Here is a 23993-nt window from a genome sequence, read left to right on the forward strand (position 1 = left end):
TGGAATTTAAGAAACAAAACAGATGAACATAGGGGAAGAGAAGGAAAAATAAGATATAAACAGAGAAGGAGGCAAACCATAAGACTGAAGGTTGCTAGAGGGGTGTTAGGTGGGGGGATGGGCTGCATGGGTGATGGGCATTAAAGAGAGCACTTGTTGTGATGAGCAGTGGGTGTTGTATGTAAGTGATGAATCACTAAATTCTATTCCTGAAATCATTATTACACTATATGTTAACTATCTTGGATTGAAATAAAATGAAATGAAAGAACTAAAATATAAATGGAATGAATGCCTGATTTTTTTTTTAATCATTGCAGTATTCTTACCTTTTGACATTAGTGGGCTAAGTCTTAAAAGTTCATCCAGTTTTGTCCTACACCCTTAAAGGAATACATTCCCAATCTGGGGGTTTATCGGAGAAAAAAATGCTACCATTTTAAAAACAACTTTGTACAATGACTGACATTTGAAAAATTATTATGGACTGTGTGCATATATGTATGCACATGTGTGTACATATGTATATATTGATCTGAAAAACATGTATGATTTTTTCTTATCAGATACAGAAGCAACTAGAAAAGACATTACAGTGGGTCTTTTTCCTCAGGTCTAACTCTCCTCAGGCGTTACCAATTTTTTTAATTCATGTTTTTCCTGCTTTAAGCCTATTTGCATGACTGCCAATTTTCTACATTTTAATAAATATCTATTTACAACTCACACTGTAAAGGCACACTGCTAGGTAGAGATTGCACAAGTCAGCAAAATGGTATTTTGCAGCAATTGGCTGCATTCTTGGAGTGAGTGTGAAACTACTTTAGACGGAAGGGAAGGCTCAGATATCTATTTATCTGGCCTCTGTGAGCTGAGGCTGCCCAATATTGAGTCAAAAAGCGCCACATGTTCAGTACTGTCTTTCCTCACATTCTCCATTGTCTTTCAAAGGTCAGGACCCCACAGAATCTTCCCTGCTTCGAGGAGAGATTGGAACCCGAGTCTCCATAGACTCAGGAGAGGATTGCATACAGTTCCTCCTTTTATGGTTGTTAACTGAAACATTTTCTGGGAGTACGAATTAGAAGCCTTATGAACTATCTTACTGAAATCAAGGCAACTTCATACTGTGTCTAATACGGCTTCGGTGGTATAATTTCATAGCAAGATCATGCTTGTTGTTTTCATAAAACACATGCAGAACACCCAAAATACAAAGGATTTGGATTTTGTTTTTAATACACTCATACTACAAAATTATTTTAAAAGAAGAATCTATTTTTTCTTCCTTCCTTTGTAACCACCATTGATAGAAGTGTTACTGCCAGGAAAACTTTTTTTTTTTTTTTTAATAGGGTCAGGGAATGACTCTAAAGATTCAAGTAACGGAAATTGTTTTTTCCCCTGTAGCTGAAATTGCTACGTTGGTTTTAAGTTTCCCAATCCAAATTAATGAACAATTTTCTCAGTAGTCTAAGAATGGATTTGGCAGTGCAAAGATCAGAGCAATCTCTTCTTCGTTAAATTGGGCAAAGAGGACTCACTGGTTCTCAAACTGTTAAATGGATATTAGGGTTTTTAATGAATGGAACATTTATTTTTGTGCCAGCTCAACTAGCAACATTGACATGATTAGCATACATTTTGGCAACTGTGCTAGCACAAGGTGTTAGTAAAAAGGGGCTTTTATCTTTGAGCTTAATTTGCTTTAACTTTCCTTGTTACAAATATTTTTAATGTGAAGGAGATGGTTTTGTAAAGGAAATCCTGGCACAAGACGTTATTCAGAAATATGTCTTTTTATTAATGTTACAGGCATCTCTCATGCTAGAGACGAAGTCTATACCCCGAAACACAAAAACGGTCTTCAAATTTAGAAATAAATAAAATATTTTGTTACTTATACTCCTGTTGACCCCACTGCACTCTGGAGGATTTTTAAAAATTAATATCACCACTTGTTTCATACATAGTTCCTTCCTTTAAAAAAGAGAAATAAGGTATAAAAATGGTAGAGGGTGGATTCCTCCATTGCTATAGATCTGTTAGGAATGAAAAGTTTTGGGGGTTAAATGATCTTAGTTTCTTAGCTCAGGTGCCTCTCATACAAAAGGAATTTTCAATAAAAATATATTTCCTTTTTTTTTTGTTAACAAACAGTACTGCCTCCTATACTTATTCAAATTGTCAAACTGAAGAAAACAAGAAAAATGAGTTAATACAAATTCAAAAGATCTTGGGTGTTTGCATTCAGTTTTTTTTTGCAATGTATTTTTAAAATGTATTGAAAGCTATTGTAACACAGCTAACAGAGGATTTGTTGTAAGTATGTAGTAAGATGAATGTTTATAGCTGATACTAAATCAAAAATTAATATGCATGTGCACATGCGTGGGTATATATTCTCATGTGAACTTCTGTGAAACATATAGGCATACCCTCTATTTTATATATATATATGTATATATACATATATACACACACACATATACACACACACACATATACACACACACATACACATACATACACACACACACACACATATTCAATGCTTTACCCAATGTTTAATTGAGTAATGAATTAGTTTAATATAAACTCTAGCAAACAGAATATTTATACTGTACCCACATTTATCTCTAAAAGCAAACAAATGCCAATAACAGGCACTTCAGTGAAAGTACAAGCCTGTGTTCAAATATAAAATGGTAAAAATGAGAAAGAAATTATGAAAATATATACCTTTAATTTGCAGACATATAAACACGTTTGGTACAGTACAGACACATGATGCCAAAAAGTAGAATGGTCCAGCTTAAGCTAACACATTCCTTGTTTACACAGATATTTTGCTATATAGCTCTCCTATAAAATAAAATTCCCAGCTCACACAATGAAGTGAAAGAGATCAATCACCGAGGAACCAGCCTGCTTCATTGCAAAGGATTCAGTAAAAGCTAAGTTATCAAAGCAATCTGCTGCTGGGCTTACAAATAAACTCTTGGACCTAATCCAAAGCCAAAGGAAGGAAGCCAGAAATGGTGGCCAACAAACCTAAACGACAACAAAAAAAGAAGTTTAACTTTTATATAAGGGGCCCAACTAAAACAACCAGTAGTGCTCACTAGCATCTAGAATAATTCCGTTTTAATATGATTTTTACTTACTCATGTGATAAATGAGTCCAAGAACATAAAAACCTAATATATAACCCAAGCATAAAGTATACCTGACAAGTTGTCAAAGCACCAAAATGTCGTGAACACCTACAAAGCAACTAAAGATTGAAACATTTCTTTGCTCCTGGCTGTTTTCCTTGGACACAATTTCCAGTTACAATGTTTGGAAGGGAGAATATATACATTTCCCCTGTAGTAATAGCAAGTGCAGTGGTAAAGCAAACAGAAAGCAATCTGAGTACATGGAAAGTGAAATACTCTTCAGCAGGTCAAATCCTTAACACGTGGCCATGTTTTCACCCTTGCTAAAGAGGAATTGCGCTTCTTTGTTAATGCCTTCTCTTTCAAACTATACAAGATGTACTTGTGAGGTAATAAACATTCTGTTTACAAATGCATTTCTTTTCTTTCTTATCATACATTTAAGTGCAGTGAAATTCAATTTATTTCAATGTCATATTTCTTAAATGTTAAAAACAATATATTTAAAATATACTCTTTCATTAATTTCATGTACAACAACTGTCATGTACAATACCTCAAAACTGTTCCCTGCAAAGGAGTAGTTGATGCCCTCTTGTGGCTAAAGGACTTTTTAGACAAAAAAAAAAATGCAATGTACCATTTTCTTACCTTATTCCCAGGTTCTACCAATCTGCTTGGTGAATGAAAGCTGCAAATCATGTCCAAGCTTTTTTTTTTTTTTTTATAACAGTTCTCTATAGCTGTTAGTACTAATTTTCATTAGAAAATGCTGTACACATTTTATAACCTCTGATTTTGAATTTAAAAACCTGTAAACAGCTTATTTACAATATAGTACAAGTTATAAATTAGTTGTCCTCCATTGGAACTGCCATCTACACACTCTTGTTTAGGTGATGAGACTACCCCAAGTCAGTGAAAACATCTCTGGGTTATTCCACAATGAAATGTCAAATATTAGAAATAGCCACTGGTTTCCTCTCTCTCATATGCAAGTCGATTTTTCCTTTGAGTGGAATTTGTACTTCCAAATTTTCGTCTTCCCTGTGATGCTTTTTCCCTCTCCTTAAACAGATGTATATGCCCATCCCTGTTACAAGTGTGATAGAACCCAAGCTTATTACAGACAGAGCTACTAAGGTAGGCACACAGGACACAGACTCGACTTTCCTGTGAGTTGGTTCTATGGAGATCTGTGGTTCTTTCTCCTCTATGTTAATTTCTGGTTCCTTTCTTAAAAGACTCTCAATGTAGCTCTCGTTACTGACAGTGTCGTTGACAAATAGATTCACCATGACCGTGGAGTGGAGAGGTTCGGGATAACCATGATCGCTCACTTTCACCAGTAAACGATGGAGTCCATAATCTGTCTGCAGCAATGCCTCTTCCAAAGTAATGTTGCCGGTTTTGGGGTCAATCCTAAAGGACTCGGGCCTAGGACCTCTTCTTCCTATGATGCTGTAAGCTATGACAGCGTTCATGCCCGTGTCTTTGTCAACAGCATAGACCTCTGTGACTGGGGAGCCGGGCAGAGTAGAAGGCAGTACCAACAGGTAGGACATGTTAGATTGAGGGAACAGAACAAGAGGAGGGTTGTCATTGATATCTAGAAGGAGAATTGTGATTTTTGCAGTTGAAGAGAGGGCAGGCTCGCCCCCGTCAACAGCTTCGACCCACAAAGTATAGGAGCTCTGCTGCTCTCTGTCCAAAGAGACTTTGGCTCTCAGCATGCCCTTTCCTGTGTCTATGACAAAAATATCACTCTGGTTCACCACCGAGAGGGCGACCCATCCATTTCGTCCAGCATCAGCATCTGTTACACTAATTACCCCAATTTCACCATATCCTGGAAAGTTTTCTGGCACAAAAAAGCTGAAGTCCTTGTTGATGAACCTAGGGCTGTTGTCATTTTTATCCAACACCGTGAGAGCCACAGTGGCTACTGATTCTCTGGGTGGCTTCCCAGAGTCAACAGCTCTGACTGTGTACCTGTACTTTTCTTTCTCTTCTCGGTCCAGCTGAGTAGAAACTGTCAGAATTCCTGTGACACTGTCTAAGGAAAAATACGATGGGGCATCAGGTCCCAGAAAATAGGAAACCTGGCCTCTCTCTCCACTGTCAGCATCTGTAGCATAGAGCTTAGTCAAAAAGGCATTGGGTGCGTTGTTTTCTTCAATAGTTAGTTCCAGCAAGGGTTGCAGGAAAATAGGGGCATTGTCATTGTCATCTAAAAGTTGCACTTTAATAATTTTTTTGACATGAAATCCCTCAGAGTTCCAGGCCACCACAGCTATTTCGTAGAACTGCTGTAGCTCATAGTCCATAAGTTTTGTGGTTTCCAGCAAATATTCGTTACTGTATGGTTTGTAAGGTGATAACCGAAATGGCCCTTCACCGTCCAGGTAGCAGTTCACCTTGTATTTACCTTCTGGATCTCTTATGGTGAAGAATGCAATTGGAGTGTTAATAGGCTCCAGTTCTTTCAGGTAAACAATACCATCCACCTCATTTGCTATATAACGAGGCACAATTTCAGGTGGTCTGAAAATGACTTTGATAATGGTCACCAGGGCCGTGGTCACAGCGGGGATGCAACCTGGCCCGTTGGCAAGGATGGTGAGCTTGTGCGTTTGCAGAACACTCCCCCCGATCTTACTGAAAAGTTTAATGACTCCGGTGGTTTCATCCAGATGGAATAAATCCTTGGATGCCTGTGGAACTTTCTGGCTGTACGAGTAAGTGATCTGAGCATTGGTTCCCAAGTCTCTATCCACAGCCTGGACAGCTGCAACCGGTGTGCCCACTGTAGCATTCCCAAACACAGTGACATTGATTTGTGAGTCTGCGAAGAGAGGGCAATTGTCATTAATGTCAGTTATGCCAATGGTGAGGGTGGCGCTGCCCAGCAGTGGTGGGGACCCACCATCCTCTGCTATGATGATGCTCACATACTGGTCCTGGGTCTCCCTGTCCAGTAGTCCCATGACAATTAGATAGGGAGTGCGCTCCCCATTCTCATTCTCCTCCACATCCAGGGTGAACATGCGATGGTAGTCCAGCAAACGGTAGGTCTGCACCCCATTCGTGCCTATATCTGGGTCCATGGCAGGGTGCTCTATGGCCAGCCGGGTGTTTACAGGTGCGTTTTCTGGCACCCAAACTGAGATTTGGGAAACGGGGAACTGTGGGGCATTGTCATTAATGTCCCGGATTGCGATTTTCACCTTCACAAACCGAAAGTACTCCTGAGGCAGGACCAGTACGTCCAGAAGCAAAAGACAAGAGTCAGAGGAAGGAGAGGAGGAGATGGAAATGCTGCCGCCCCAGGCACCTCCTCCACCTCCTTCTAGACACAGGGCCTCCCGGTCGATCTCCTGGTCAGAAGTGTGCAGCTCCCCGGAGCGGTTGTCTAGGGTCACGTACTGGCCACTCAGTCCCCGGGAAGCCAGGCTGAAGGAGAGAGGGGGGCTCCGCTCAGCCAGGGTGCGCTCAGGCAGCTGCGGCAGCTGGTTCTGCCTCCCGGCGGCTCGGGGCACCAGCCGCAGGTCCTCGGCCAGGCTGCCGATGAGCACCCCCGCCGGCAGTCCCTCGTTCAGGCTGTACAGAAGCTCCGTGGCCCGGCTGTAACTTGCGAGGCAGTTGAAGGGTCCCACGAAGAGGAAAAACAGAAAGAGATGCTGAAAGTGGGGGGGAGGGGAGAAGGCTCGTTACACACACGCGGGAACACGGAGATTGGAGTCAGAAACCAGTGTCACGGGGTCATATTTGCCCCCATCCCCGTTCCCAAAGGCAAACCCTCTAGTCGGAGAGGGATGGAGAGGAAACTTGCTGTAAAGGAGATCTTTGGGGCAACATTGTCGCCAAAACTTAATGTTTCTGTTCAGTTTCTGCAACCCCCCCCCTTTCCCCCGCTCCCCATCAGCACCCTCATTGAGTTAATAATCGGAATCCCAAGCCATAAAGCATCCCTGGAAACACGCGGCCGAGTGGAGAGGACTCCGCTCAGGGACTGCGCAACGCCGCAGGGAAACCACCAGGGTAGGCTATGGAGAGGGAGAAGGTTGGTAGTGGAGAGGAATGAGCGATGATGGGCGATTCATCAATTTATTTCCCATTGAAATGTTTCTACCACTAAGGTCCCCGGAACGCGAAATGTGCTACATCCCTTTTTGTGAGACCACCGCTGCCAACAACAATATCAATAATAATACGGGAAACATAGTGACACGTTTCCTTCGGACCCCCCCCCCCCCAATTAAATAAACACTTTGGGTCAGAGAAGTGGTTTTCATTTTAGCTCTCATCTATCAGACCGAAAGGACCTGGATCTCCACCTACTATTAAGCCCTCACTAATCCCCCTCCCCTAAGGGAAGAGTAGGAAAGGCGGAAAATGCTTACGCAAAAACAATTTGTCAATTACAGCGGCCAGTGCTAGCAGGTGCCGGCAGCAGGACACAATCTCCGCACCCCTGTGTCTCAAGCCGATAACCCCCTCCCCCCACCTCATCTGCCTACATTCCTATTTCAGAAACTTCCTCTCCCGACCCAAGGACTAGCCGATTCCTTGCTAAAATGAAGACACCTTATCCCAAACTCCCTTTCCCTCCCCCAACCTTCCCGTGAAGTTTGGATTAAGGTAAAAGGTTCGAAAAACCGTCAAGGAGTAGGAACTGCCTCACAGCACCGCAACTTGTCTGGACCCCAACCCTTACCGGCAGGCTTCTGTGGCTGGTGCTGCTCCTGGGACGACTTAGACGCCCCATATCCAGGCGCGGGTGCCAGGTCGCCGGGCGCCAGCTCACTGCCAGGGCCCGCGAGCTGCGCGCATTCCCTCGGCCGCGCATTCCCAGGGAGGCTGCAGTCAGCGCGCTCCTGACGGGAGGGCGGCAGAAGACACTCCCTCTCTGTTCATGCAAATCGCTGGGGAACTTCAGCCAATAGTCACTGGCTCGTCAATTAAGGATGGGGGCGAAAGGGAGGCGGGAAGGCGCGGGGCTGAAGGGCACGGTCATGGTTTCCTTCCCAGGACGTGGGTGAGTCCGGACCCCGCCGGAGGAGCCGGAACGGGGGGACTTGCCTCTCAAGACTGCGACGTGGCGCCACCCGGTCTGGCCCCGGAGCGCGTGCCCACCAGATCTCCCTCCTCGCCGCACCAGTCACAGCTCAAGTCCACAGGTTGCGAGCACGACAGGGCGAATTAGCATAAATAAATAAATAAGCCTGCTTCTGTATATCTGGATAGAGAGAGCGAGGAAGTCGGCGCTACAGAGCAGCCACAGGCGCGAGCCCCAAACGCTTGCTTCTGCCACCAGTTCTTCGGAGAGACTTGGATCAGGCGGTGTTTGCAACAGAGAGAGAAAACCCGCTCTTCTCTGCGGAGGGAAGGAATCCCAAACTCTTCCTAAGGTGGTCTGAGCCTGAAAAGCAAACCTATGAATTCGGTGAGGGATTTGACCTGCTCTAATTTTGAAGCTTCGCCGTTGGTGGCCAGTTTCCTAGTTGTACGCGCCAGGGTCTCTGGGTGTCTTCCTTGTGGTCCTACTTTAGAGGCAGTTGTGGCTTCTGGCTAGGGGAAGAGCCAAGGGGGGGAGTGGAAACAATTGTGTGGTAGCACAAGTAGTTCTGCCTGTAAGTAATTTGAACATACTTCTCTCGGGGTGAATTTTCTTTTTTCACTCACTGAAGCTTAGGTAAAAAAAAAAAAAAAAAAAGTTACTTTTCAAATTATCACTCCCCCCCCACCCCCCCTTGGAATACTTCTTGGGAAAGCAGGCCTTTAGAAAGGAATCCTGGAGGAGTGTGGTGCAAAAATGCTTGGACATTTCCTCGGACTCTCACACTCAAGGGCCATGTGACCTGTTTCTTCATGTATAAAATCAGGGCTGGTGAGAGACTCCAACGCATTAAGTCTCTGAAACACTTTCTGATCTGCAGGGTGCCATATAAATAATGGAAAAGACCATTGGTCTTTCCCTGCGTAGACATTTCTCTTCATCACTGGGTTTCCAGATAGCCTGTGCACTGCCCTGAACATAAAATCCTCCCCACTGAATATTTAGTGACTGAGCCCAGAATACAAAAATCTTCCTCCTGGGTCAGAGAAAGATCTAACATCCCTGTGCTTTCCATAGGCACCACTTTAATCTTCCTATTCTCCCTTATACTAACTAGAATATAAATTGGTTGGCTGAACTGATTGTTTTGGTCTTTCCTCTTTTCTCTTCATCCCGACTAATTCTAGAGACACGGAGTCCTAAATATTGACAACACACTACATCAAAACACCTGGTGTATGTAAGTTTCTTATTGCGCAATAGGACCATACAGAGTGCACAAACAGAATCCCTTATAATACATATCTGGCGTATGCTAGGGATCTGGTTTACAAAATTAGCTCCCTGAAGCTCTTTAGAATGAAAATTGAGGGGGAGTAAAGTGGTGAACACACGGGAATGTGTTCAGGTGGGTGTGAGGCCACTATACAGCTGATAAACAAAGTACCGTCAGAGAAGTATGATTTGTCTGTCCTTACCTCTTCAGCTGCTAATTCTGCCCTACCGCTGACCTTTTACCATAATTGGTAAATATTTACTCACGGATCTGTAGTTGAAACATGTCCGATTCCAAAAATCAGTACCAAGCTGCCTCTGAAATGTGTTTAATTTACGTCTTCACACCTTACCCACAGCTTCCGGAAGTTTGGGGCACATGGCTAGAATCAGGCAATATGTCAGCCGTCAGAGTACATGTAGGCTGGACCCACAGTCGGAATTAATTTTACATCTGTACAGATGGCAACAGTGGTAGACTGTGTATCCCCCTTACAGTTCATGCCCTCTCCAACAGGTTAAAATCACTCACTTTTTTTTTTTTTTTTTTTTTTTTTGGTGAAAATATGGGAATCTCTTTCCTTAATTTGTCCCTTGTTTACAATGACACCACACGGGAGCTGTAGTTTATGGAGATAATTCTATGGAAGGGACACTGCCTCTTTGTATTTATTTTGTTGACTGTCTTTAAGCTCCTTGGACTCTGTCTGTGGACTCTGAAACTCTTTCTTTTTCTACAGTGGATAGTTTTGGCACAGATGCACCATTTTCAAGTGTCCCCCACACCACATCACGGCAGAATTTTGGTCTCCTGACTATACCATCCAGCTGCTTTCTATAGAAAAGGTTAGTGCGCCTCTTCTGCTTCATTAAGTAGGCAAGAAATTAAATCTGTGTATTCTATAATACGTAGATTTAGCAATAGTTTTGCTAGAGTGTTTCTAAAAAGCATGACCAAATGAACTATAATGTAAGTTGAAACATAGAAGTTAAACATTCTGGAGATAACGTTTGGAATGTCAGTAATAACCCCTATTGCTTTGTGATGGCAAAGTCCCTGGATGGAAGTTTGTCATCAAAACTGGAAGACCTGGGCACAATTTGAGGTAAAACTTTCCTGTCACAGTCCCAGCTGTTAACTGAGCTACTTGTTACTGTGTCTCCTTTTTGAAGATCTAAGCAGAGGTTTCATGCAGTTTTACACTGAATGAAAGAAGACCAAATACCCCTCTTTCTTCTCCTGTGCCTTCATCCTGGGTACAGTGAAAGCATTCCCACCCTCCTGTTCCTTATGATGCCAGCCCTGTGACCTACCATCTGGTGTCACATATTTCTTTCTAAAGATGACTTAGGGAGCTTATGCTATTACTCCCTTGAAAAATAATACTTATGAACTTCTCAGATGTCTCAATTGCTCTGGGCCTGCTTCCCAGGTGTTTTGTAAAAATTGATCTAGAAGAATAGTTAGATTATATGCCTCCTGAGCCTATTTTTTTCTATAGACAAGGAAAACAATTTGATACAATAGATGGCACACTGAGCAGAGCCAGGAAATTTGGATTCCATTTTCTGGGTTGTTGCTCGGTTACTGTGTGACTTTAGGTAAGTTATCACACTTCTCTGTTTCAATTTCCTATAAATACACTCCTATACACTACATGGACTAATAAGCATTAAATGGATTACCTAATATCTGTCATTAATAGATACTGGCTAATGAGGCACAGGTAATTTGAGTATTGCTTACTGCGTTTGCAAAGTTTAATTATTGATTAATATTCATAATTAATAATAAATAATATTACAAGTAATATAATTAATAATTACTATAATAAATAAGTGTAATAATTAATATAATGATAATTAGTAAAATGATAAATGTTAATTAATATTAATAATAATTTCCATTTACTGCAAGGCTCCTCCCATTGCAGTCTGATCTCTTTATAAGGGGTGAACATGCTTAAGGTGTCTATCAGGATACCATCTTCAAACTTTGTACATCTATCAGACATACCCTAAACTTTAAAAATATTTGGAGTGTTTTGTTTTCCAGGCAGCTTTTATATCGAACCATTTAACATATTTTAATAACAGTATAGTATTCACAAAGGTTCATGGAATTAATATGTACACTGATATTTAAACCTATTTTGAACCATAGTCCTATAAATGTTCTAATTAATTCAGGATTGTAAATAAGTATACATTTAGAATATGACCTTATTTTAAGAATATTACATTTTTGCTTATTAATATATGAAATGAGAAGCCCTTTAGATGATTTAGATATATGCATGTAAACATATAATGTATATATTATGTATATGTAAATGTAAATAGTGTAAAATATAGGACATATAACATAAATATGGTATAATATAAAATAATTACAATATGTATTTATAATTAAATATAATTATAATAATGAAATATATATTTATATAATGTTTTTAAATTAAGTATGTATTTATATAATACATATTTTAAAGTCTATTATTTTATAAATATAAATTATATATTTATACACATTACATAATATGTATAAATGGAATGTATGTGTATACAGACACACATTCTTTTTCTAATGAACAATCAAGATTGAGATATGATCACATTTATAAAGCGAATACAATATTTGAAAAATACTAAAATTGACCAACTACTGAGTATCAGTTATGTTTTGAACATGCTATCTATTTGGTTGCTCCTGAAACAGTTTTTAAATGTAGGTATTATTAGTTCAGTTTTACAGCCATAAATTACATGTCTATCAATATCTATGGCTCCAATCTGTGGCCTCCAAAGCAAATGGTCTTTCTACTCACCAGAATGGATGGATCTAGGCCCTGTATATATTTAAATGTATTGCAAGGAGTGCTTCGGTGGCTCAATTGGTTAAGTGTCTGACTCTTAATTTTGGTTCAGGTCATGGTTTCACGGTCTGGGATGCAGCCCCCAACCCCAACCCCCCCACGTTGGGCTCTGCACTGACAATGTGGAGTCTGCTTAGGATTCTCTCTTTCCCTCTCTTTCTGCCCCTCCCTCTACTCTCTCTCTCTTTCACTCACTCTCTAAATAAATAAATAAATAAATAAATAAATAAATAAATAAATGTTTTTCAAGCCAACAAATGTTTATCACTGATCTATAGTAAGAAAAACACTGTCAGCCTAGATTGGCTATATGATGCCTTTATGAAGTAAAAACCTCTTTAGTCAGTTGCTATGTCCTAAACAGATACTCATACAGAAACACAAATTCCTCTGTGTTTGGCCAGCTTTACTCTTAAGATTTGTAGACTTAGAATATATTATGTGAGCATATTTATTGTGTATACTTGAAAGTCCTGCAAAGTTCCAAGTAATTATATTACTTAGATGCATTGCCTAGTTAACCCTCATTTTATATATTAGTTGAGAGCAAGAGAGATGGTGCATAACTAATTCAAAGTTTAGAAGTACTCCTATTTCATGGAATAGTAGATTTTGGCCTCAGGAATGTATCTGATATTAGAGGCTAACTATGACAAAAACAGTTATTTTCATACCTTCTATGCCTTCCTAAAGCTTTAACCTCAAACATTGCCATCAATACCAGTTAGTTACTTCATATTTTATTTTTCAAATTCACAAGTATTTTTAAGAATCAGTACTACAGTAGTTCCCCCTTATCTTCAGGGCATAATGTTCTAAGACCTCCAGTGGATGCCTAAAACCACACATAGTACTGAACGCTGTTTTTCCTATACATATATACCAATGTTAAAACTTAATTATTTTTAAGTTTATTTATTTTTGGAGAGAGAGAGAGACAGACAGAGAGCAGAACAGAGAGAGAGGGAAACAGAGAATCCCAAGCAGGCTCTGCACAGTCAGCACAGAGCCCAATGCAGGGCTAGAACCCATGAACTGTGAACTTGTGACCTGAGCCAAAATCAAGAGTCAGGTACTTAACTGACTGAGCCACTCAGGCACCCTGAAAGCTTAATTTATAAATTAGGTGCCATAAGAGATTAACAACAACTAGCAATAAAGTAGAACAATCACAGTAATATACTGTAATAAAAGTTATGTGAATGTGGCTTTCCTCTCTCCCTCTCTCAAAATATCTTACCGTATTGTACTCATCTTTCTTGTGATGATGTGAGATAATAAAATGCCTGCATGATGAGATGAAGGGAGGGGAATGATGTAGGCACTGTGACCAGCATTAGGCTACTATTGTCTTTCTGACAGCGCTGCGGGAAGGAGAATCATCTGCTTCCGGATTACATTACGGTTGCCCCGGTGTGTGTGTGTGGGGGGGGGGGTAACTAAAACCCCTGGAAGCAAAACAGAGGAAAAGGAGGGGATGACTGTAATTTAGGTAGATTGTTGGTCAAGTATATCAAACAAACTTAAAAAAAGAAAGAGCCTACATTGCATTTTCCCTACACAACTCAGAGATTAATTGTGTGGCTAATAGGAAATGAGCATATTGGTTCTTTTGCTTAAAAAGCTGTATAATTGCTTTAGTAAATAAATATGCATTGACACTCTGTGTATAAAAGGACGCACATAAGATAAGTTACTATAATACAAACTTGTATTCTAAAACATTGAACATGGGAATGTGCAGTGTTTGTGACTCCTGAAAGCATTTGTCTATACTAACGAGTACTTTCTTTTTGTTTTAGAAACTTTGTGTAAATGGGTTTTACATTTCTCCTCTTTCCCCACATATTCCAAGAGGAAGGGTGGAGTGGGGTAGAACAGTCAAGGTAGGGTAGAGCAGTTCTTTTATTCTCAGAGCTTAATTAGCATCACTTTAACAGGGGTAAGTATAGCAAGGCAAAGTCATCAGAAAACCCCAGGCCTAATTTTAGCTCACACTTTCGACTTTCTCTCCTCATCCTCCAAATAAATCTTAAAAGCCATTTCCCACTCATTTAAATTTCACGTTCTTTCTTCTCACTTCTGGTAGAGGTGATAATGAGCAGTGAAATCATCAAAAGAAAGGTAGTAGGATTGAGGAGGAGACAAAAATGAAAGGCATGGAAAATCCACAAAGTAGATCAGCTGAATCGTGAACAGTTAACTGCATGCATGCAGCTTATTGATGACACATATGCCTTACTTCCCTGAGTCAGTCCCTGGGAGATGTGAAGGAAGGTATGGGCTGTGAGAGGATAAAGTAATCATAAGCCCTATAAATTAGCACAGAAATTAGGTCAGGGGCAAAAGAAATCCATGGAAGGAGAGACACCATTGCGAATTTCATTTGAGGGCACTGATCCCCCCATCCTATATCCTGTGTTCTTCAGATGCCACTTCTTCCTTCACAAACTGAAATGTTACATTTGGAAAAGCTTAATGAAAATTTGTGCTCAGGTAATGTTTTTACACGGATCGACAGATCGTTTGCCTGGCTTTATAAAATCTCTTTTCATCTAATTCTTTGAATCTAAGGTAGGTTGGATGAAACCTGCATGACTGTTCTGATCTCTCTGTGTGGGGTATAAAAAAGCACCCAACTAGTACTGTAGGGTCAAGGAAAGCTTTTTTCTATGACGTAAAAAGGCAACATTTTCATGGTGGTGAAAGCTGTCATCATTAGCCTCTTCTTTTGGGATATCCTTTTAGGAAGAGGGTAGAGATTGCTGACCTCAATTTCATTTACTGCTAACATCTACCAATTACTGAGCACGTAACTTTTGCCAGGTGCATGGTGAACCATAGCTCTAATCTTCACAAGGACGCTGCAAGTTAATGATGACCCCATTTTAAAGATAAAGAATCTGAGACTTTCAGAGGGCAAGGGGGTTGCTCCAGGTCACACAGCTGGGAAGTGGCCAAGTTAGGATTGAACAAGAAATATTTGAGGTAGTTTATTTTAATGTTGGTGAATCTTCGCCCTACATATTCACTGAAATAAGCACATATATTGAGTATTGAATATGTGCACATTATAAACAATGCAAAGAATGCGACAGCAACAGAATCATTTAAAAACTACCAAGCTTGTAGAAAAATTAAATAATAATTGACAAAAGGTAAATGTCATATTTATGAAATAACAAATATTTTTTTCTTTTTTGGATTATCAAGAAAAGGAAGGAGATTTTATAAATTAATTTTCGTTAATGGTTTGGAATTATATGCCAATAAGACATCAGTTGGTGAAAGTAATATGCTTCTTGATAATGAAATCATAAATATCCCAAAGGCCATCTAATTCTTCATTATAGATAATGTTCAAATCTGGTCAAGTAGATATCAACTTTATTTAAAACACATTAATAATTATAGGTTTTTTTTCCCTCCCTATGGATAAATTCTTAACTAGATTTTAGTGAAACGGCACTAATAATAACTAGCTATTAAAGACAAAGTTGTATTACTAACTTTATTTAGATATTTGTATGTTCCTTTAGGATTTAAAATAAGTCAGACAAATGTAGATGGGTGACTATTACTAGATTAATGTTTCTCATTACCCAGAATTTAGATTTTGTGTGATATAACACTCATAGACAAAGGAGAAAAGAAAGCTATAAAGAAAAAAAAAAAGGATTGATTTATGTGGGAAGCAAACTTTTTGTATGGTATTTTTCTCTAAATGGAAAGGATTAAAAATTCCTTGAATGTGCCATAAGCACGACATATATTCTCTATAAAAGGGATTTTTTTTTAATTCTAAATGTGGGGGCGCCTGGGTGGCGCAGTCGGTTGAGCGTCCGACTTCAGCCAGGTCACGATCTCGCGGTCCGTGAGTTCGAGCCCCGCGTCAGGCTCTGGGCTGATGGCTCGGAGCCTGGAGCCTGTTTCCGATTCTGTGTCTCCCTCTCTCTCTGCCCCTCGCCTGTTCATGCTCTGTCTCTCTCTGTCCCAAAAATAAATAAACGTTGAAAAAAAAATTATTAAATTCTAAATGTGGAAATATATGGCATGCTTTCTTGAAACAACAACCAAAAAAATCCCCACTTCCATAGTCCAGTACATTTTAAAGAAGATCTAAACCTACTAAAGTCCTGTCAGAGCTTGTTAAACTATTAAGTAATGACCATAAAAGGCATTTTCCACACAGCATATACTAGGCATAAAGCTGAGAAATCTAAGATATCCTTGCTAGCTGCAAGTGTGAATATTTTAGCATTTTTGTGGTATTTCTGGATCAAAATTGATTCCAGGTGCCATCTCCACATATCCATATATATGTAAGATAAGCTCTTTAAAAACTTTTTTTAAGTTTATTTATTTATTTTGAGAGAGACGGAGACCACATGAGTGGGGGAGGAGTAGATAGAGAGGAAGAGAGAGAGAAAATCTCAAGGAGGCTCTGCACCGTCAATGTTGAGCCCCACATGCAGCTCGAACTCACAGAAACTGTGAGATCATGACCTGAAACTGAAAGTTTAACCAACTGAGCCACCCAGGCACCCTGTAAGAGAAGCTCTTTAGGCTAGACGGATCCTTTGAATCTGCATCATTGCCAATGGCTCTCTGAAGTTACCCCACAGCCTATAGTTTACCTCCTTCATACCGTAATCAAACCAGCAGTGACCTTTTGGGGGGGGGGGTAAAAGGATAAGTTTTCACTTCTACTTACTGTTAATAAAAAAATATTAGAAGTCTTGAGTCACCTTTATATTTTTCCCTTCAACAGATTTTGGCAAGTAGACAGCATATTCCTTAGACTTTATTAGAGGCTAAAGAATGGCAGATACAACATAAAAGGTGCTAGACTCTTTATTGTTGTTGCTTTTGCATATTTATAGCCCACTTTCCTTGACTTTGCATGTTCATAGTCTACTTTTCCTGAATGTCTGATGCTACACTTAAGTATGTTTTATATCCACTACCTATGACCTTTATTGATTTGGTTGGATTTCCTCTTCTCACTTTGTAGCTATAGGTTTCTCCAAATATTCTGTTTTCTGGTCACTCACTGGGGAGCCCTCTCATTACAATTCTAGTCATCTCTTTCTATATTTAGGCTTCCCAATGCCATTTCTAAAGTCCCCAAATTCTACACATCCAAAAATTTTCCTGTCACTAGAAGTCATCTATGGTTGAAAATGTCTTTCTCCTAGGTGACACCAAAGTCCCTCCTTAAGGATACTTGCTCCTTCTTCAAAATGGCCTGTTCTCAGTCAAATAACCTAACCTATGACAGTGCTTCTGGCATAGAGCTTAAAAACATACTAATTACTGAAGGGTAGTTCATAAATATTGTGAAACCAATAGCTGCTATTGCCATTTGTTGAGGGAAGGCAGAACTGAGGTGCATGGTTTTGTTTGCACCATATTGATACATAAATAACTGACTGTTCCTAGAAAATAGCACATACAGAAGTTTGAAGAAATCACATAGCAGTACAGAGCACTGTTGCCTGAGAAAAGTCAGCAACCTACCTCACAAGAGGCTCCAGAGAGTTGAATTAGAGTAGTAAGAAAATAATAACAGCCACAGAGCTTTGAACATTCACTGGACTAAGATACACAGTTGACCCTTGATCAACACAGGGGTTAAGGGGCTGACCATCCATGCAGTCAAAAAGCCACACATAACATTTGACTCTCCCCGAACTTAACTACTAATGGCCTTACCGATAAGCATAACAAGTCAATTCACACATATTTTGTGTATGTATCGTATACTATATCCTTACAATAAAGTAAGCTGGAGAAAATAAAATGTTATTAAGAAAATCATAAGGAAGAGAAAATACATTTACACCACTGTCCTGTATTTATTGAAAAACAAACAAACAAACAAACCTGCATGTAAGTGGACCTCTGCATATCAAACCCATGTTGTTCAGGGATCATTGTATATGCATATATGCATATTCACACATATAGATTTGTGTGTATCTTACATCTATATGTCATACATGTCTATATGTGTGTGTGTGTGTGTGTCATACATAAATTCTCACAATAGCCCTATCAGTAGGAATTACTGTTTCCAATTTAAGAATGGGGACATTCCAGTTTAAAGCATTATGTACATTATCCAAGATCACACAGCCACACTGAAAGAATTTTTTTTTCTTTAAATTTTAAGTCATCTCTGCACCCAACAAGGAGCTCAGAACTTAAAACCCTGAGGTCAAAAATTGCATGCTCTACTGACTGACCCAGCCAGGCGCCCCCACACAGCCATATTTAAAACCTTCCAAGCATTACCTTAATTCAAACACTATATATTACTGAGCTATATAGCACAAACTGAAAATTCTAATTTGGGGAAGGAGGGGAGACTACATTTTAAAATCTCAAGCTTAACTCATATTGACCTAACCTGACTGTATGTCCCAGTTTCTTAAGTCTGTTTTAGCCTGTTGTCCCAGGGCATACCCTCTTTCACTCTTAAAATACTGTGGTTGAGATAATGAAATATAAGACCAACTTAAGTGAACTGTATTTACAAGATTGGTGCAGAAGCTCAATGTGCAATGAAAACATAACTGTTACAAAGGCTTTCATACTTCTGTGGCATGGTCAGTGCATTCTTTTCTGAAGACAGATCTAAGTGGGAAGCAAAAGAACGAGGAGGGTCAAACTGTAAAGTGAATCAAATGTTTATTCATAGCGGACTAAGCTTTGGACTTTGCAGCCAATGGAAATGGGATCCTTAAAGCCATTTGGCTTCAGTTCCAGGTCACTGCTCAGTGCTTCCATGCACACATCCTTTAGGATGCTCCTTTTTTTTTATTTCCAAAGCTGGTTGGTCTCTGTGGTGATGAACACCTGCTTTAAAAAACAAACAAACAAACAACAAACAAAAACCCTTTCTCAGGGTCGGACAAGAAGCTGATATCTGGGAACCATTCCTTTTCATTGAAGAGCAATTTCATGCTTCTGCTCTGATTGCGTGATCAGGGAAGAGGACGTTTTTCCTTATTGTCAAGGTGTGGAAGGGCATTCCACTGTAGCTTGTAGGTAGGGACAAGGGGACAGTCAGCATTGTGCCCATGAGGCTAGGCTTTGTGGTCAGACAGACCTGGCTTCAATTCCCCATTCTTCAAGTTACTGATGGTGTTCCCTTGAATTTTACTTAGAACTTTGAAGACTCAATTTTTCCATTTGATAAAAAATGGTTTAAAATTTTCAGCACTTACCATTTGCCAGGCACTGTCATAGGAGCATTACCTATATTAAATCATTTAATTTTTATAACAATTATATAAGCTAGATACTGTCAACTATTGTTATTTTAATATGAGGTATAACGAGGCTCAGTAACTTGCCCCAGATCATACAGCCAGGAGTGGAGGAGCTGAGATTGGAAATGAGGCAGTGTGCTTCCAGAACCTGTACTTACCGGCTCCCCTGTACTTTGTCCTACAAAATAGGATTGAGAGTACTTACTACTAGTGCTACATATTAATTTATTTATTTATTTTTTCAACGTTTTTAATTTATTTTTGGGACAGAGAGAGACAGAGCATGAACGGGGGAGGGTCAGAGAGAGAGGGAGACACAGAATCGGAAACAGGCTCCAGGCTCCGAGCCATCAGCCCAGAGCCCGACGCGGGGCTCGAACTCACGGACCGCGAGATCGTGACCTGGCTGAAGTCGGACGCTCAACCGACTGCGCCACCCAGGCGCCCCTAGTGCTACATATTTAAATAAGAGAGTGACTTTAAAGCATGTCACAGTCATTAGCACAGAGTAAGTAAGGTTCAATAAGTGCTAGCTGTAAAAATAGTAGTTCCATTCACTTCTTCCCCTCTCCTTCCCATTCTTCATTTTCACTCAAATTAGACCGTGGTTGTTTTTGTTTCCCATACTCCGTAATTATTGCTGTTTCCAAACCTTTTTCTTCAATTTGAAAATCCCGTGTTCTCTGCTGAGCTTTTTCGAAAACATGCTTATTCTTCACGGTTCAGGGTATGGGACGTTTCTCATTCTGCTTTTGTGGTGCCTTCACATCAGTTTTCATACCTGTGAGTTTTATTGTTAATTCGAACATTGGAATAAGTTATGATCATTTTTGCCTGTCTCCACATTTTCTTCTATATCATTTTTGGACAGAATAGAATATACTCATGCAGGTTTGCCATGTGGATGTAAACATTTTACTAATTTCAATGTTTCATATAAATATCATCCTAATGAAGTGTCCTTTATCCACAACTTTTCGTTTATGGAAACAATTATAACAATTATATAAGCTAGATACTGTCAACTATTGTTATTTTAATATGAGGTATAATGATTATTTAGTGTGTTACTAAATATTGGATATGTGTTTAAAATGGGATGTAAAAATTTAAGGCTTTTCAGTGTGTTTCAGTAAATATATCTTGATAATTTTTTGGTAGTTTGTAATAACACTTGCAGTGTATGAGGATCGTCATTTGTCTACATTGATATCATTACCTGATAATAGATATATTTTTAATTTATTTTCTATATTATGGTTCCAAATAGCACTTATTATTGTTTTTATTGGAATAGTAATAATTTCAAAAAATGGATTTCTTTTGTGTTTTTCATTTTTGGGGGTAATTGGTGGTTTTTCTTACTGCTTTATAAAGTTCATTATACAGTAGGGCACACAGTGCCATTTTATTTCTTTCAGATGTTTGGTAAATTTCTCATTTGTTCTGTCTTGACTTGTATTTCCCCTACTAAGTAACAAGCTGTGTATATATCATGGTTAACATGGACTGGGCAAATAGTTAATGCTCAACTAATAATTAAAAAAATTGTTTTTAATGTTTATTTATTTTTGAGAGAGAGAGAGAGTCAGAGAGTGAGTGGCGAAGGGGCAGAGAGAGAGGGATACATAGAATCTGAAGCAGGCTCCAGGCTCCAAGCCATTAGCACAGAGCCCGATGCAGGGCTTGAACTCACGAACCGTGAGATCATGACTTGAGCCAAAGTCGGACGCTCAACTGACTGAGCCACCCAGGTGCCCCGCTCAACTAATAATGTTTAAATAGTTAAGGCACTAATCTCTTTGCTTTTAATTATTTATTAGATATTCTACATGTCTTCAAGTTTCATTAGCGGCACAGATAATAAATTTCTAAACACAGGAGACTCTGCCTGTTTATACAGTACTTGCATAGCACTATTTATTTAATTTTAACGACTATAATAATATGTGTTAACATTAAGGTACTTGGACTATAATACGTATCAAGGTAGTACTCTACTGTGAACATACACAGTATAATTAACATTCCAGAGTTAAAGTATAATGTGGCTAACTTTGTTTATTGAAGAAATATGAAATTCTTTCTTTTCAAATTCAATATAGGAAATGTTGTGTTCTCATTTTCGTCTCTGCTGGATGGACCTCCTAGCATCCAGAGACAGTTGGTCCCATGAGATCTTCTAATCCACTTGTTCCTTTTCTTGGCCAATAATTTCTTCCCTAGAGTTCAGCAAAATGACAATCATGTAAAGATACTTTGCTCCTCCAGGGAAAATGTTTCCTTTTTTCTTTGCTTTGATAAACTGTTCTTTTCATTTTTAGCTCCAGTTTAAAACATGAGGGAGAGCAATAAGTGAACAACTGAATGAAAATGAGAACAGAGTTGCTTCTCCAATAGAGTAAATGCCTTTGGGTGAGGAGTGACTCCCTTTTACTCTTCCCGTGGTCTCTGGTATATTTTTCTTATCTGCAAAGTACAGGAAATAAGACCTTTCTCTGATGTCATGTGGATTAACTAAAAGTGTGTCGGTAAAGAGCTTACATTTCTGAAGAAAAAAAAAAACGTTCTTTTTTCACTCTTGGGGTTCAAGTGGTCTTCAGTCCCAAATCTTGATAAAGCTGTAGCCAGAGCATTACAGAAGAATCCTGCAGTAATCTTTGTACTGCAGTGTCTATTACTCTTCACCATTGTCTCTCTCTCCCCTCTCCCCACTTCTCCCTTTTATCCAGTTTCTCTTTCCTTCTGTATAATAGAAAAAATATGTTGTTTCTAAAAATCAAAGGTAGTAAGTAAGTCAGTTACTGGGATATTTCTGTCAACATACAGATATTTCACTTCACAAAAATATTATATGTCCTAGTAGAGCTACTTTATATTAAAGCAGAATTTGAGACTTTGATTTTTAATTTGAGATGATAGGCATTGCAGAAATGTGAACCCGTTGCTGGCTAAATCTGGACTTAATGACAGATAATATATTCTATACTTGAAAATCTATTCAGTAAGGGTGTATAAAAGTACTGCTATTAATAGGAATTACAAAACTACATTGATCTTGTGCTTCAGTAAGTCTAGCTGACAACCATAAAAATAATTAGATGCTGTTATTATGCCAGTTAGAGATGAGGAAACTGAGGCACGGTGAGTATATTAGCCATATTAGGCAAGGTTATGCTACACTAACAAATTAATTCCAAACTCTTAGCAGCTTAACACAACCATAGTTTATTTCTTGCTTATATTACATGTCCACTGTTGGTCTCCTTGTACTGTCAATCAGGATCAGGTTGAAGGAGTTTCCTTTTATTGTGACCCTTTCATCCCATTTCTTTCTTTCTTTCTTTCTTTCTTTCTTTCTTTCTTTCTTTCTTTCTTTCTTTCTTTCTTTCTTTCTTTCTTTTAATGTTTATTTATTTCTGACAGAGAGAGAGAGAGAGAGAGAGAGAGCACGTGGGTGGGGAGGAGCAGAGACAGGGACAGAGAGAATCCCAAGCAGGCTCTTTCCACGCTCAGTGCAGAGCCTGACCCAGGGCTGGATCTCATGAACCAAGAGATCATGACCTGAGTGGAATCAAGAGTCCATTGCTTAACTGACTAAGCCACCCAGGTGCCCTGGTTCATCCCATTTCTTAACTTTCGGGGACACTACATTGGGAAGGAGAAAACATGGAGATCTCATACTGATTTCTACCTCATTATGCACATATCTTTTCCACTCATAGCTCAGTAGCCAGAACTCATCACATCTCTTGCTTGTTTGTAAGAAATAGAGAAATATAGTGCTCCCTTGTGCTTAGGAAGGAAAGGAGAATCAGATTTAAGCCCTCAGAATAATTTCAACAGATAGTTTAGGTAGCTTGTCCAAGGTCCAATAACTGGTAAACAGTGAAACTGCGATTAAAATCGAGAAACACTGGCTCCAGACCCTGTACTCTTAACAGCTTCACTATTGTCAATATCTGATAATGCCTGATGTCATTTTATGACCTCTGTCTTGCTCCAAGTTATACTCTTCTTGACTGATTTTGTAATCATTTATTTCAAATATCCATTGATTTAAAGAACAAAATAGTGGCTTCTTAAAAATACATAGAGTGGCTCAGTCTTTTAAGCATCTGATTCTTGGTTTCTGCTCAGGTTGTGATCTCACGGTTTGTGAATAGGGCTCAAACTCACTGATGGTGTGGAGCCTGTTTGGGATACTCTCTTTCCCTTTCTCTCTGCCCCTCGCCCCCCTTGTGGTTTATCTCTCTTTCTCTCTCTCTCACTAAAAAAATAAATAAATAAACTTAAAAATTCATAGATTTACTCTTATCTAATATACATCCACAGGTGAGTACAA

The 23993-nt window shown here is 39.3% G+C and overlaps 1 protein-coding gene and 1 long non-coding RNA gene across 2 annotated transcripts in view; one reads left to right on the top strand and one right to left on the bottom strand.

Moving 5' to 3' along the window:
- Window positions 1-2566: 2566 nt before the first annotated feature.
- Window positions 2567-8238, bottom strand: PCDH20 (protocadherin 20). The gene is made up of 2 exons (XM_003980439.5): window positions 7879-8238; window positions 2567-6841 (listed from the first exon to the last, which is right to left on the bottom strand). The coding sequence occupies exons 1-2, from the start codon at window positions 8008-8010 to the stop codon at window positions 4115-4117; spliced, it is 2859 nt and encodes a 952-aa protein (XP_003980488.2). The 5' UTR covers window positions 8011-8238; the 3' UTR covers window positions 2567-4114.
- A 150-nt stretch (window positions 8239-8388) lies between these two features.
- The window catches only part of LOC109498314, a 76649-nt gene continuing 61044 nt past the window's right edge, over window positions 8389-23993 (top strand). The window contains exons 1-2 of the long non-coding RNA XR_002741367.2: window positions 8389-8607; window positions 10236-10341. This is a non-coding gene — a long non-coding RNA (uncharacterized LOC109498314). The remainder of the gene's footprint in view (window positions 8608-10235; window positions 10342-23993) is intronic.

The sequence above is a fragment of the Felis catus genome, chromosome A1 (genome assembly GCF_018350175.1).
Source record: "Felis catus isolate Fca126 chromosome A1, F.catus_Fca126_mat1.0, whole genome shotgun sequence".
Classification (NCBI taxonomy): domain Eukaryota; kingdom Metazoa; phylum Chordata; class Mammalia; order Carnivora; family Felidae; genus Felis; species Felis catus.

Excerpts from the sequence above, each read along its gene's own strand:
- PCDH20 (XM_003980439.5), bottom strand. The coding sequence starts at position 8,010 with ATGCGCGGCCGAGGGAATGCGCGCAGCTCGCGGGCCCTGGCAGTGAGC. Across the intron at positions 6,842-7,878 it reads CCAGCCACAGAAGCCTGCCG|CATCTCTTTCTGTTTTTCCT; the intron begins GTAAGGGTTGGG and ends CCCCACTTTCAG.